The 16,322-nt window shown below is 42.0% G+C and overlaps 1 protein-coding gene across 1 annotated transcript; it reads right to left on the reverse strand.

The window, feature by feature from the left end:
* Positions 1–6,648: 6,648 nt before the first annotated feature.
* Positions 6,649–15,429, reverse strand: LOC141647678 (dnaJ protein P58IPK homolog). Its single transcript, XM_074455970.1, has 9 exons — positions 15,096–15,429; positions 12,524–12,689; positions 11,785–11,986; positions 11,542–11,702; positions 11,363–11,456; positions 10,747–10,959; positions 10,522–10,602; positions 8,541–8,759; positions 6,649–7,141 (listed from the first exon to the last, which is right to left on the reverse strand). The coding sequence occupies exons 1-9, from the start codon at positions 15,226–15,228 to the stop codon at positions 6,929–6,931; spliced, it is 1,482 nt and encodes a 493-aa protein (XP_074312071.1). The 5' UTR covers positions 15,229–15,429; the 3' UTR covers positions 6,649–6,928.
* Positions 15,430–16,322: the final 893 nt, after the last annotated feature.

Below are 16,322 nucleotides of genomic sequence, written 5' to 3' on the forward strand. Positions count from 1 at the left end.
ACAGCGGCCGTCAGAAAGGTAATCTGGGAAAATGTTATAACCCGCTTCGGATTACCCCAAGTTATGGTATTTGACCACGGCCGGGAGTTTTGGAGCGACCTGATAATGAACTGGTTAGAAGAGCTTGGCATCAAGTTTGCGTACTCCTCCGTCTGCCACCCACAGAGCAACGGGCAGGCGGAGGCAGCCAACAAAACAATCCTAAACGGTTTGAAGAAGACAGTCGAAGACCTCAAGGGAAGGTGGGCCGATGAACTACCCGGTGTCCTGTGGTCCCTTCGGACCACGGAGAAAGAAGCAACGGGGTACACCCCCTTCCACTTAGTCTACGGTTCCGAAGCAGTCCTACCAATTGAAGCGACGGTTCCAACATTCAGAACGGCTACCTTTAACCTGATTGAAAACGAGGAAGGCCTGAGAGCTTCCTTAGACCTGGTCGAAGAAAGCCGAGATACAAAGACGCCTCAACTTGGCAAAGTATATCAAAACCGGATGAAAAGAGCCTACAACCGAAGAGTCCACAAAAGGGACCTAAAAGTGGGAGACCTAGTCCTAAGAAAGTCGGCTGCCACCAATAAAGGAAATATTCATGGTAAGCTGACGGCCAACTGGGAGGGTCCCTACAAAGTGGTGGAAGAGATGAGGCCGGGCACATACCGGCTGACAGACATGGAAGGTGTGCCTTTGATGAGCCATTGGAACACCGACAACTTAAGGAAATACTTTGTATAGCGGCGGAGGTGTCCAACCCCTTGTGGACACCCCAACGCACGATCATGACAAGCAAATGAATCACCCAAGTTTTCCATCAAAGTGTTTGTCCTCTCCATAATTGCCACCAGGCGGTCACTAGAAGAATTGCTATCGAGCCATAACCCCGATTACCTCGGCCTTAGCCGAGAGCGACGGGGATACAATGACCGGTACGCTAGAAGAATTGCTATCGAGCCATAACCCCGATTACCTCGGCCTTAGCCGAGAGCGACGGGGATACAATGACCGGTACGCTAGAAGAATTGCTATCGAGCCATAACCCCGATTACCTCGGCCTTAGCCGAGAGCGACGGGGATACAATGACCGGTACGCTAGAAGAATTGCTATCGAGCCATAACCTCGATTACCTCGGCCTTAGCCGAGAGTGACGGGGATACAATGACCGGTACGCTAGAAGAATTGCTATCGAGCCATAACCCCGATTACCTCGGCCTTAGCCGAGAGCGACGGGGATACAATGACCATGACGCTAGAAGAATTGCTATCGAGCCATAACCCCGATTACCTCGGCCTTAGCCGAGAGCGACGGGGATACAATGACCGGTACGCTAGAAGAATTGCTATCGAGCCATAACCTCGATTACCTCGGCCTTAGCCAAGAGCGACGGGGATACAATGACCGGTACGCTAGAAGAAATGTTAAAGACGTTACATAGTTGAGATATGTATTCTAGCTGCCTCGGCCATGCTGACGGTAAAAACGAAAGCACTCAATTAATAACACAAGAAGATAAGCAAAGGATCGTGATCAAAGTCCCGGCCAAGCCGAGGACCGAACAGATAAAACTTTACTAGAAATAATTGCAAGGAGAGTACAGACGACGGCCGTCCCCACAAGGATAGCCTAAACTCTACCTACCAAAGCTTTACAAAAAGCAAGGAAACAAAAAAACAAAAGGTTACAGACTTGGGATTTGAAGCGCCAAAAGATGGCAGGGAGAGAAGGCTCAATAATTGGCCCCCGAACAGCTAAAGCTATCCGAGACGCCAGGTGAGTCTGGGGACGACCGCCCGTCTCCCTATGCCTCGTTCTTTGTCCTCCATCAGCAGCAGCAGCAGCCTCGGTGGCTGGCTCGGAAGAGGGCTCGACATGCTCAAGTGCCTTTAGCCTGTCACCCTCCTTCACCTTTGCATCATAGGCCGCCTTGTCCTCAAGAACTTTGAGCCGCCTTCGCCGCCTCCGTCTTCTCGCAGCCGGCCGCTTGCCTCCGCAGCCTCAGCCATCTCGTCCAAAAGCTGCTCAAATTTATCCCACGGGAAAGAGCCCTCGGGGACGAGCTTTCTTATTGCCTCCCTGGTCGCCTCCTCGGCCTGGTCCCGGAATTGGGCGCACATTTTAGGGAGAAGATCATCTTGAAGCATTGCAATGTCCTTCTCCTTTTGAGCAAGGGCAGCCTGCGCGTCCCTGAGCCCCTCCGCTTGGTTGTGGAACAAATCCTTCCACTTTTCCCCCTTGGCAACCACGGCGTCGTAACCATCCTTGTACCTGTCCCGCTCCCCCATCATTTTGGCGGTGGCAGCGTCAGCTTCCTCAACCTTGGCCCTCTCGGCCGCTAGCAACCTCTCAAATTCTTCCACGCGCTTCTTGGCAGCAAAGAGATCCAGCTTAACCTTCGCGGCTTCCCCCCTTGCGGCAGAGAGGTCAAGTTTAAGCTTCGCGATCAGTGGCGCAGCTTGGGCCATGGTTTTCTCCTGCTCCGTGATATAGGAGCCGGCTTGTTGGGTCCACCTCGCCAGCCTCTTGTACAATTTCACACCCTCTGCCACAAGCTCGGAGGTAGAAATTTGCTGGGCCGAGGAGTCAACGATGACATTTCTGTCAACCGCCTTCTCAATAGCCTTCACAGGCTGCTTCCCCATTTGCCGTTCAGTGAGAGCGGCAGCTACCGAAGGAGGATCTACAAAAAATTTACACAGAGCATCCATGTCACCTTGCATTGACACATCAGAAAGCCGGTCATCTGGGATGTCCAGCGAACCAGCTAAATCCGAACCACAAGTTAGATCCGTACCAGTTTGAACCCTCTTCGTTCGAGGGCCGGCTGAGTCAGTCTTCCCCCCGGCAGCGGTGGAAGCAGACGGTGGCTCTTTCCTCTTCTCCCCGGCAATGGTGGAAGCAAGCGGTGGCTCCTTAACGACAGTCACCGACCCCCCAGTAATATCAATGACCTCCACAGCTCCGAACAATCTGGGTCGAAGAGGTCGCCCGCCCGGATGCCGCCAACCGGACGCCGCTTTCTTTGTTCTCTTTGGCACGCCCCCGAGAACCCTTGCACGGGCGCCGCGGATCAAGCGACTTCATCTCCTTATCCATGAGTTCGTTGGGAGACGGTCTACGATCACTTTTTCACCGTAGGATCTTTGCTCAACGACCTTCCCGTCCTTATCAAGGCCTATCCTCTTCAAGGTACTCTCGGACAGATCCCGACCAAACCGATCTGCAAGAAACCAAACAAGAATTACATGAAAGAAATAAAACATAGCTCTAAAAACAGGAGCATAACGTGCAAAGATGGGCCTCACACCGACCCCACTCACCCTGGCTGAGGGCCGGTATGAGGCCGACGTGGCCAAGCAGCTCATCCTGAAGAATAATCTGAGTCGGGGGTAGCCATCCCTTCTCAGCGTCAACAACAGACGCCCGCTTCTCATCCTCGCAAGAAGGACCATCGAAGCATCCATCTTAGCCTTACCCCGGGAGATACATTTATCGTACTCTTCCCGGCTCTCACACCGAAAGTGAACAGGGCTCTGGAAAGACCGAGGCAAAGGGTAGTCCTCCGGCACTTGGACGTACACCCATCGCCGTTGCCAGTCTTTGCAAGAAGTAAGCTTGTTCACGGAGGCATATCCTGGCTCCGTCTGCACGCTGTACCATCCCACTTTACCGGGGATCGACGGCCGAAGACTATGAAGTCGGCGGAACAAGTTGACTGAAGGAGTCTCCCCCTTAAAGAGACAGAGCCACACAAAGCCGACTACCGTCCTCATGGCCAACGGATGCAGTTGGGCCAAGGCAACGTTCATAGCTTTGACAATGGCCGCGACGTGTTCATTCAAAGGAAACCGGAGCCCATATTCCAGGTGCCTGATGTACACGCCGGTGTGACCCGGTGGAGGGCAACAGACCGCCTGACCCTTCTTAGGGATAACAATCTTGTACCCCTCACCGAAGGAGAAATGGCCTCCGAAAAATGTTTCGCCGGAACAACTGGCGAACTTATGGGACCAAGCACGGTCGAGACCAGTCGTGCAGGGCTCGCCATGATCTGGGATAGACAGCCTCCTACCGACAGAAGGAATCCCCTCATCCTCATCAGCGTCGTCATCCTCATCCTCCCGTCCCTCCAAAATTGGTGGATCGACTGCGGGAGAAGGAGACCTAGGGCCCCCAAACCTTATCGGGATGGCGTCTAGTATTCCCTCCCCATCAAGACGCGACGGAGAACCCCCCGCCGCAGAAGTGCTAGTCCCGGCCTCAACAGAAGACATAATAGCAATAATTATTTAACAAAATAAGGAGTGAAGAAATTTGTTTGTTTACCTTGAAGAAAAACAATCGCCGGAGTAACAATTCTGAAAAATCGAAGACAAAGAAAACCCTTGAAAAATTAGAGGAGAAAATTTTGGAGAATGAAATTGGTGGCCAATTTCACGGGATAACTGCCCTATTTATAGGGAAAAGCCCATGAAGAAGGACCAATCAGAGAACAGCCCATGAAGCGTCAACCAATCAGCGTGCAGACACGTGTCGGACATGCAACCACGGGATGTCAATCGTTGCAACAGTTAGACGTCAATCAATGCAACAGTGACCAAGCGTCTTCAACACGCCTATTCACATCTCTCCGCCTATTCACCTTCCTCAACAAATTACCAAGCTAAGTAGCGCCGGCCGGGGGCAACCAAAAACAACCGGCACACTCAATCCTGGTCTCGGCCAGCGTCACTTTCTTTTCCACATCGGATGCCCTTTACACATCCATGTGGAGGGGGGATATGGTACGGCCTAAGAAAGACCAGACCGAGGTAAAAGAAGCCGTCGCAGAAGAAGCCGATGCAGAAATTTTCCGCAAATTACTTACGCAGAATATACGCTCAAACGTACATCGGAGCCCATACCACGGCATAGACTACGCTGGGGGCAAATTGATGGGGCATATTCTGCACCGCTGACCAAGTCAACATATTGAGCAAGGTCAAAGATATCCACAGCAAGTCAATGACTTAGATAGCCTAGCCGATGCAGCCCATCGGCCTGTCAGCCTGGGTCTCGGCATGACAACCTGCCAGCCGGGACACATACCCGCGTACTCACATCCAAGACCCCTCGGCGGTGGGTCAACAAGGCCCGCCGGCCTGCCATAGGTCCCTCGGCCGAGGGGTAGATCAGTCTTTCCACCTGCTAGCCACTTGGCCACTTGGCCACTACGCGACAAAAGGTGAAAGCCTATAAATACTCCTCAACCTTCATTGAGGAAAGGATCCAACAAATGCGCAACTAAATCTAAATACACTATTCATCTGGTGATATCTTCCTTATCTCTCTACAATATACATTCAGCCAAGTAACGACTTATCCTTTAAGATTACTGACTTGAGCGTCGGAGTGAGTACGCTTGGCGCAAAGCCAAGCCCTCAGTTCGTTCATTGTTGCAGGAGAGGCCGAGAGGAACGATTAAGACCAAAGGAGAATCCAACTCAAGACATCATTCAACAAGCCACGGGTGGTAACTATACTTGCTCTGGAATTACACCCGGAACAATTTTAATAATGAACCCAAAATGGTAAGTCAAATTGGTTAGAAATTGCACAAAATGGAAAGCAACTTAGACATCCAATTACAAAGCACAATAATGGAATTCAAACTCAACCAACAAAAGGACTAGGTTGAGCTTTTAGGACCCCTAAAAGCTCAACCTAGTCCTTTACATAGTTGTCTAGAAGAGTATAGTTAGGGAGACGGGACGAGCTTGATGAGTCACGAGACGAGTCTAGTTGACTAGAAGAGTATAGTTTCATGAGTTGTACTTTTATTCATTTATTTATGTTTATGTAAATCATTAAGCATTACATTAATAAAATGTTTTTGAATTGAAGTTTTGAAACCCTACCTCGGGAAACCGAGATGGTAACGCTCCACTTATCTTGTCCGGATAGTTGGGGTGTTACAATTATAATATGTTGAAATTGTGCTTGGTGATGCCGAGATTTATGTATTGTTGCCTTGAAGCTCCTTGATCTGAATTGAAGTGGAAGGTCATGCCATGATACCGGTCGTTGTAACAAAAAATTGGGTAACACCACTGTACAACACTGGTGATAACCGTCAAAATCTCTACAAGGGGTTTGTAATGATAACTTTTAGGGCACAAATCTAATATCTTGTACACAAATTCTCATTTCAAACTGTCATTTTTGTCTAAAGGTTTTAGACATGACCCGTCTGGAGCCTTTAGTCAAAAGGAGACCGACTATACCTTGTATAAGTTGGATTACTCGGACAACTTTCTAGGTGTAAACATAATATTTCCTTGGAAATAATGTCAATTAACAATTAACATGGAGCAGCAACAAAATTCTGCATTCTGATTTGCCAGTATCTTGATTTTGAGTATTTGAACTAGCAGATGAACAAAGAACCAAAAGCAAGCATAAGATAACAATCGAAATCTAACTGCTGGCTAAAAATTTATATCCAATTGGTACGCCGAATTCCCAAAACTAAGAAGCAAACTCAGGCCTAACAAAATTTTAATCCTCTTCAAAACTTGGAACATTGGAAGTTCCTCTTCGAAAAAAACTAGTCACAATCAAAGCATTCTACACAAAATAAGCGCCAAAAAACATTCGTCGCCCTCAAACTTACTCGTGTATAATGCTGCTGCTTTGTATATTTATTCTGTCCATTAATTAAATCAATCAGAGCCAAAAATACAATGATACTCGAGAAAACGATTGAATTACATCAAAGTACATTGCATTCTGCAGTAAATCAAAGAGCATCCCCATCTCTCCTCTCCCTTAAACTCCGGAGGAAGCTTCTTTCTCGAAAGATTGACCTTTAAATTAGCATCCTATATGAAAGGTCGGATGTTCGACACTAAGACTCTTCGTTCTATAGTACAGCGAGAATACCAGAAGCAACAGTGTTAAAAATGAAATCCGCCAAAATCGCCCCCACCACCAGGAAAGCCCCCTTCAAAGTGAAATGTGTATTGTTGTCCGCCACCGCCGCCAAATGGGTCAAAGCCACCAAATCCATAACCACCATGGAAGCCGCCGCCATGTCCGCCACCCATACCCATTCCCTCTTCATCTTCTCCTCGGTCATATCTTGCTCGTTTTTCGTCATCCCCAAGAACCTGCAAATTACAGCACCAACATTAACGCCTGAGTATTAATCGAATATATACTCTATCACCACGTTATTGACAAAAATAATTGCTTTCTGTTCACTACTTAATCATAATAATAAGGCCTACTTCTGACTGCCTCGTCACTTTGCTGACCTGGTCGCGTCTAGATAACACTGTATACTGACACAACACAGGACAAACACAACACACACGCACTGAGGAAGGGTAGGAGAGAGTGTGTGTGAAAGCAAGGGTAAAATAAGTTAGGATGAGAGGGGAGAGGAGGTTTCTTGGGAAGTACTAAAAAGCCCAAGAGAAAAAAAAGACATACTATGATATAGAACCTCTTAAAGTAGAGGTTTCTCGGTGGTCATGACTTGTCAGATGTTCAAAATTTCAAATATGACAACCCATACATTCGGTCTCACAGAAAGTCGACAGAAAGCTCTTTTTGGTATAACATAAAAAAAAAGTCATTAAAAGAGTAGATCTGTGGAAGTCAAAAGACTCCTTCCTGGAACATATTCCTTCAGTCTAAAACAACTAGGAGTCTCAGCTGAATGGCTAAGACCTTGGACACTCAAACACGATCTGTTGTAGATCACAAAAAATCTGGCTGGAATTGTCAGTCTTTATTCTGGTGGCAGCCGTGAGCGTCACACCCAATAAGCGCAACAGTACCACTATGGTGCCCATTCTAATTGTGCGGGGCACTTGATATTAGGCTCAAATCTTGAAATTTTTCCACCCAAGTCTACACCACCTCATTTTTATACTTGTAGTGGAGTTTGAGCAATGAGCCCTCAAGCCACCAATGAAATGTAGTGTAAACACAAAAGGGCGTAGCTACCCTTCCTGAAAACCATATGCGACCCCAAAACTGTAACTTAGTTTATTGGCTGTCCAAAAAAGTATTAAGGCGGGTCTGTAAAGAAGCATAGTGAAAATATGATGTACACTGTAGTAACTGTACCCATCATAGTAACAATTTGATGTCACATCTGTGACAGAAGAGATATATCGAGTAACTGAGATTGTCTACAGACTATGGGACAATGACGCACAAATGGGAAAAAGGTTTGATCAGATCCAAATTCTTTTAGGACGATGGTTGGTGATATTTGCTACAACCTCACAGGATATAGGTGTAAAAGATGGTGGCCTGGTGCCAACTAGATCAGGAACAGTGGTTGGTACGTTACCTCCCTACACTCGATAACATTTCATTAATACAATATAACCATCAGACTCCTGAGCCAAGTCAATGTGAATGACAAAACTTCATAAGAACAAGATGACTAAATTGATCAATAGTCTAGAACGACATGAAAAAAGGTACAGACAAGATGTAAATATCCACTACATATAAAGAAAAAAAACAAATGAACAAGTGCCAAAATCTCACCTCATATGCAGCTGCTATTTCACGAAACTTGTTTTCAGCTTCTTCTCTGTTGTCAGCATTCTTATCTGGATGCCACTGCAAAGCCAGCTTTTTGTAGGCACGTTTTATATCGTGAACGGATGCTGTTTTTGAAACACCGAGAATTTTGTACCAATCTTTGCGCTTGCTCAACTTTAGTGCCTTTTCAGCTCTCATCAGGGCTTCCCTAATGGCCCTATCCTGTAATTAAGGCAAAATTTAGTCAAGCTATCAATTTACTGCACACAAGAAGTAGAAAAGAGTAAAAATTAAGCTGTTATATTTCCAGTTTACTCCAATAGCACTACCTACTGTTATTTTTTTCCCCTGCTTTTCTCACTATATCAGAGAGGAATCATGAAATGCCAATTCATTGTCTTACCCTTATCATCTGAACATTGGCGGCAGAACCCATTTATCATATTGTTGGGACTTGCGATTGTAGCTGAATATTTCATGCTTATATATCATCGATTTTTCTAACCTATTAATATTTCTCAGAACATGGAATGTGAATCAAACCCATGTTTGAATTGAAATTGAGATACTGATGCAAGTTTTCCCTTTCTGAATAAGTTCATATCTGAAAGAGGTTGATAAAACCCCCCTTGGAGTACACATTAATAACCTATATGAGAGAAGATTTTTAATATGGTAAATCAAACCTCAATTTTCGTGAGAAAATCTTGCGAATCTTTCTTCATATAGGTTCAACGTGTGCTCTAAGGGCAAGTGTTAGAAAAACCGAAAATGTAAGTGAAACTGTTACGGAGTATTAATTATGCAAGTTCACTGTAAGAAAAGATTTGTCCTCCAAAGGAAGAAAACAAAGTGGATCATCAACTATAGTCGAATTCATGCTTCATTGTAAAGTAGCACTGCTTCCATTTTCAGTATTATCATCCAGAAATAGCCTAATCCTCCAATATACTAAGAGAATAAAATTTCTCTCTAGTTTTCCCTCCAAAATGCTCAAGCTTATATATGGAAACAACTTAGATTTTCATTTATTAAACTAATTTTCCATTTAAAATAATCTTTTCATCATTAAACTTTAAAAATATAATATTTTAACAAAAATAAAACAAAATTGGTATAAATTATAAAACTATAACACAAAAACTTCACAGAGGCGGTCTTTCAATAGCGTTATTGAGAGACCTCTCACATGAAGGGGTGAGGAAGTTAATGAATTTCTTTTCCCTGTTATGTCTCCCACTAATTTAGTGGGAGACGGTCTCTCATGAGACCTACTGAAACTATAATCTATACACATAAACTGTATCTCTTATTATGAACTTCGTGACGAAAAAAAATTTATTAAAATAATTTGAGGTAGTTAAAATATTTTCATAAAAAACACACTTCATGGAATAACTCAATTCTCTTGATTAATTTTAAGATTAATTATTTTTTATAAAAAATCATGAGATATAAACCTAAAATCTATAAATAATAGAGTAAAAATTAAAAGGCCTATATTTACCGCGCATTTGCGCGGGATCTACACTAGTTATTAACAAAGGGGTAAGGTAGCATATAATTGATTCCCCCTACTCCCGCCATTGGGATCTTTGAGGCATTATTAAGAGTAATATTGTTGGAAATGCATTGTGTAAGAAGGTAGTTTTGCCAAGAACATAGAATTCATAAAGAGGACAGATTTCTAGCGAACAAAAGAAGTCACACAAAGAGAGAGGATGAACATGTTGCAGTATGCAAAATAGCCTTGCAATGGAGCATAGGGACCCTAGTTACAAAGCAACTATACACTAGAAATAATCGTACATCGTAAATTAAGAATCGGAAAGCATAAATATTGTAATTGGGACTTTGGAAGTAATAAAGCAGATATCTTTCAAAAACAAAGTGGAAATACATGCAGAAATGTATAAAAAACGAAGTTAAAGGCTTCAATAATCTTAACATAAAAAATCCATCAAGTTTAGTTAAGGTAACCAACCTGCGGGGACTTTTGAGCTGCAGCTTTCAGATCCTCTACGGCTCCCTCCCAATCTTCTGTCAAAAGTTTTGCTTCGCCTCTCTGTAACAGTAATGTAATCTCATCAAAAACTTGGGACAACACTTTCAGCCAATCAGACAGTCTAAACTCTACAATAAACCGAGGAGTGAGATTTTTTCATAATAAAATGTGGCAGGGGCATTTATCAGTGAAAGTGACACAAACCTGAACTAAAGCTTCAATAAGTTCTTCATCAATGTCCAGAACTTCTGTACAGCTACTCAAAGCATCTTTTCCCCTACCCAGTTTCACCAAGACTTTGCACAAACCTAGATGAAGATGCACGTTGTGTGCAACATGAATAGGATCTAGAGCAAGAGCAGCTTTGTAATCTTCCACAGCAACCCGCAGTTTACCCTTCTCTGCATTATCTTCAGCCTGTTAAGAGTAGTTGGTTTAACAAATATTACTTAAAACTCACAAGGCAGACTTGGATCAGACTTGAAAGTTAAGTTAAGGTGTAATAGGTTAAAATGAAGGTGACAACGGGTGGAGATGGTAGTAATTGAAGGAGGGCAACTGGGATCATTAGTCATTACCCTTATTTGATGATAAACTAGTACCCTCCAACTCTTCCTCCTTTCTTCCAACGACCACCTTCACCCATAATCAATAAATATACATTTGATTTAGCTTTATTACTCTCAATGCAGTTTCGTGCTCCAAGCCTCCAAGCATGACTTTAAGTAAACATTTTTAGTAGCAAATACAAACCCTCTTGCGATTCCTACGAAAGGATAACTCAAACATCTAACATATGTAGAGATTGTAGGACACTTACGCTCTTTGTCTTCTTTAGTAAATTCTTCAGGCCAAAATATGCTTTCTTTAACTCGCTATGCTCTGGATCTAGGCGAAGTCCTTTCTGGTAATGTCTGACTTAATAGAAACAAAGACTATCAACATACTCGCACAATTTTCTATATTCTGTGATATGAAAAGCGCAGTTTTCAAACAAACCTAATCGCAACATCGTGATCTGCTAGATAGTAATATGCACGACCTCTAACCAGCAAAGCATCCAGGTTGTCCTCGTCTTCTTTGAGAATATAGCCGGTTTCAGATATTGTGCCTGAATAATCTTTTGATGCTAGCAACAACTTCACCTTCAGGATTTTGGCCTGTCATGCCAAAAATTTTAAGTGAATACATAAAGCTTTCTACATAAAAATTGTTAGACACTTCAGAAAGATTAATGGAAACCTTTGAGCATGAAGGGGAAAAGACCAGGACAATCTTGTCCACATATTCTAATGCTTTCTTGAAATCTCCTGACTCAAACAGATTTGAAGCTGTTTCCAAAGCACTTTTTGCCTGATGCAGCTGAGAAAGTTCCTTCTCAGCAGCAGCATTTCCAGGTTTGAGTTCCAGGAACTTGTTGTAATTGATCTCAGAATCTTCATACCTGTAATGATAGACCATAGCGCTATGACTTTAAATACTTTTGAAAGTCTTTATTTTGCTTGAGAGATTTCTACTTGTGGCAGTGTCCATGTTTAGACAAGGTAATGTGAACCAACAATGTTACTTAGAGAAGACTGGCAGGATTCCGGTTAATATGAATAACATCTTCAAAATGGGAGATTTCTACTTGTCGCAGTTTCCATCTTTATGGAAGTCATTATTGAGTATAATTATCTTTGCCTTGTCTCTTTCATTGGCCGACACTAGATTTACAAGTTGTCGAGTACGTCGTCGTCACAATTTTATTTTTTCTAATAAGTACTGTTGTCAAAGAATTGCAACAAAACAGACAAAAAAATGGATGTTTCTTGAATTCCAATTCCTCATGTCATAATTTCATCACATAGCACTGCATTGCAATCTGTAACTATATGTTTTAACCACAGGAAACACAAACAAATGGATGCACAAGAAAAACTTCTAGTTCAATGGAAACAAAAACAGATTTCACAGGTTAGAAGTTAGAACGTATAGGTACCTGCACAGCTGACGAAGAACTTTTGCACGGTGAGAATATGCCTCTGAAAGTGTCGGATCAGCCTCAATGGCAGCATTTAGATCCTCTAGTGCTTCACTGTAGCGTTTGACTTTTATACTTTGTGAAACCTTTTCCAATAAATCAGCTGCATTCCCAGGCTTTCCGTCTGTATATTGGAGCCGTGTGTGTAAGGTTCACAACTATGGCAAACGGATTGATCTGAAGTACCAGACTTTGAAAGTGCTAACAATTGATCAACTAGAATTCACAATAAAGACAACAGCAATAGTTCATGAACTAAAAGACACCCATCACCACCAATTCCAAAACACCACACTTTTGGAGGAAGAGATTTTTTACTAGGCATTACTATTTCGTGCTAGGCTATGTTACTCCCACACTTCACTTTTGGAGACATACCCATGTTTAAAAAGACACCCAAGGATATGGGCATGGAATACGCAACCACCACTTACCATCCCAACACTTCTCGTAGTGGGGGAGGCAAAGTAAAGGAATCTACTCTTATACTCCCTCCCAGTCACTATAATGTTCCCTCTTTCCCGAAACGGATTATTCAACTAATGTTCCCCTTTCTATTTTTAGAAACTTTTACTCTTATTTTATTCATTTCTCTTTCCTATCACCAAACCCTACACAACTCTTTTATTCCCCACAATTCTTTATTTAAATACTAATAAAATTCACCCCTCTCTCCTATCACCAACCCCACACAACTCTTTTACTCTTATTTTAATACTTTTCCTAAAGTATTGTGCCAAAACCAAAGGGGAAGATTATGATGAATGGGAGGGAGTATGATTTTTTATAGTGTAAAGCCTCTTTGTTAGCATTTTCGGATTTATTTTAAATACTCGGAGTATGTCATGTATTTAATTTAAATTTTGTTTGAAGACATTCAAAAGATGAGTGTAGCGGAGATGCGCATGTTGAGGTGGATGTGCGGACATACAAGGAAAGATCGGTTAAGGAATGAGATGATTAGGGAAAAGGTAAAAGTGGCGCCAATAGAGGACAAGATGATGGAAAACCGACTAAGATGGTTTGGCCATGTGAGAAGGAGACCTATGGACGCACTAGTTAGGAGGCTGGAGACTTGGAGAACAGAAAAGGTTCCTAGAGGCAGAGGAAGACTGAGACAGACATGGTTGAGAGTGATAGAGCACGATATGAGAGTTCGGGGACTTGAGGAGAGTATGGTGACGGATAGGGCACAATGGAGGGAAAAGATACATGTGGATTTTTAGTATTTGATGTTTTTTTGACAGATTTAGTGTTTTTTTTATTTAATTTAAAGAAATTAAATTATTTATTCTTCTCTCCTTTATTACACTTTTTTACCAACCACTTTTTATAGATTTCACCTGGTTCATTCCGGATCCTTAACTCTATTTCGGTTTTTAAAAATCGTTTTAATCTTTTCTCTCGATTTAAATTTGAAGTTTTTATAAAAGAAAGACGAAATTCGATTTTAAAACCCCTAAGTTTACCTTGACTTTCCATTACATTTTCGTTCTTCCTTTTTGTTTTTCATCTTCCCTTTTTTTATCCGCATTTTGAGGCGTGCATTCACCCATGGACGGTTCGAAAGGATGATTCATGTCAGCCGACCCCAAATCATTTTGGGATGAAGGCTCTGATGTTGTTGTTGTTGTTGTTGTTGTTGTTGTTGTTTTGTTTGAAGACATGTCCTCGTATCAGTATTCTCATTTTAGAAGAGGGTCTATCTTCTAAAATTAAAATCATGATGAGTACGACACTTGGATATGTACCCCAAGTCTTGGATACAAAATTCCAACCAATTATACCCGAACCACGCAAGAATTCAAAGATACTCCATCCTCCCCAAATTTATTGTTCCCTTTACTCTGAAAATTTATTTCAAAATTATTGTCGCCCTTCTAGATTTAGTATGTATTTACACTATAAATCAACTCATCATTGCCATTTCATTACCTTTCCTTAAATGCACCCAAAATAGAAAGTAGGATAATATAAATGGGATGGAGTGCGTAGTTAAAAGCAACTTGTAATCAGTTTCTAGCACATGAAAATATCCCGGGCTTACAAACTCTACTTAAACATCTTGAAATAAAGATGTAATGTAGACATTTGTTTATTCAACACTAAAAAAGTAGTCCCTTTTGTCTCAATCATTTGTTTAGGTTTGATTAAAATACTCGTCACAAAGAACAAAATAAACAATTGATTGGGACGGAGAGAGTACATAATCCTATAATTGTGTCATGCCTTGAAAAGCTAGAAGCTTCTATCGTCAAGGGAGGGGAATAGAGCCATGTGATTTTCCTTCGGAATCACTATGAAGTAATCGGATAAATGTAGGAAACACACAATTTGGAAATCGCAAGCTGATTAGCTAATTGAGCTCAAACTCCAACTAATTGTTGTAATCTAATCAATCTTAAACAATTCCATTGATAACCCTAACCATCTAATCAAACAACTTAATTCCAGTGACACTGAAAGAAGATGAATTAGAGATTCAATCAAAATAAGATAATACAATGAAATTGATGATTAAAAATGAAACCTGAAGCAGAAACGAGTGGTTGGAGAAGGAGAAGGTGACAAGCGAGGACAAAATGAAGGATAAAAATGGCGAAAATAAAACCTCGCCATGCGAGCATATCGGTTGAACAAAATATATGCCGTAGATTTAACATTCCAATTATTCTATGTAATTATAAGCAATGTGATTGTAAATGTTTGATTTGATTGTCGTAAGAAATGGGAAAATTGTTCGTCCAAGATTTTCAGAGTTGTGAAATTTGCGTTTTTATGTGTTTCATGTGTTTGTGTTTGTGTGTTGGTGTGTTTTTTTAGGAATATAGAGAGAGATGGAGAGCGCATGAACACGTTAATGTAGCCTATAGGGCTTTGCCATGTAAGAATTTACACGCGACTTCTGAACTGCCTAATTGACGTTGGACACTTTTTTTCAATCATCCGTTGCCACCTCATTATTTAAGCTCTTCCACCGTGTTAACCTGATAAAACGGGTCCATCAAATCAGGTTATTTTTGGGATTACTAAAATTTGGGGTCCGGTTAATTCGGAATTCGGCCCATTTTCGGACTGTTTGTTATCAAGTTATCAGTACATCTTCTTTGTGACGGGTATATTCGTCACAAGCTTGTGGCGAGTTAAATATTATCCACGTGGGTGGATAAGACGGGGTGATTCGGTTCAAACTTTGTCGTCTAAGCTTATCAATCAAAACAATATTTATAATCTCAACTAACTACTCTTAGTAGAGCGGTAAGTAAAGTTCGGATCCCAAGGGACGGGTATTGTATTGATTTATCGGTTGTAGAGAGTTATGTCTTAGGGTGTCACAATTTGGGTTGAGTTTGAGGTTTGCAATCTAAACTACTTAACAAAGGAAATGTAAACAAATGAAAGTAAAGCAGAGCAGGTAAATGGGGTTTGTAAACAATTGATTAAGACAGTAGGGTGTCATGGGTTCATAAGGGAATCATGGTGAGATCACATAAACAAGTTTCACAGATGCAAACAAATTATTGTTGTAGTGGAATAGAGTTAGTTTATATCTTACAATTCCTATGAAGTTTTGTGAAGAGGAACAACCTGGGAACACCCAAAAAGCCACGGTTGAGACCCCGTCACGCAAAACGAGGTCGAACTCAAAAACCGTCTAAGAATTCATATCAAGAAACAGTACTACTCAATTTTAGGAAGAATTTGGATTATTTTTTGTCTAAGCACACTTGCTTGGGAAGGCCACCAATAATGAACA

The sequence above is a fragment of the Silene latifolia genome, chromosome 3 (genome assembly GCF_048544455.1).
Source record: "Silene latifolia isolate original U9 population chromosome 3, ASM4854445v1, whole genome shotgun sequence".
Lineage (NCBI taxonomy): Eukaryota > Viridiplantae > Streptophyta > Magnoliopsida > Caryophyllales > Caryophyllaceae > Silene > Silene latifolia.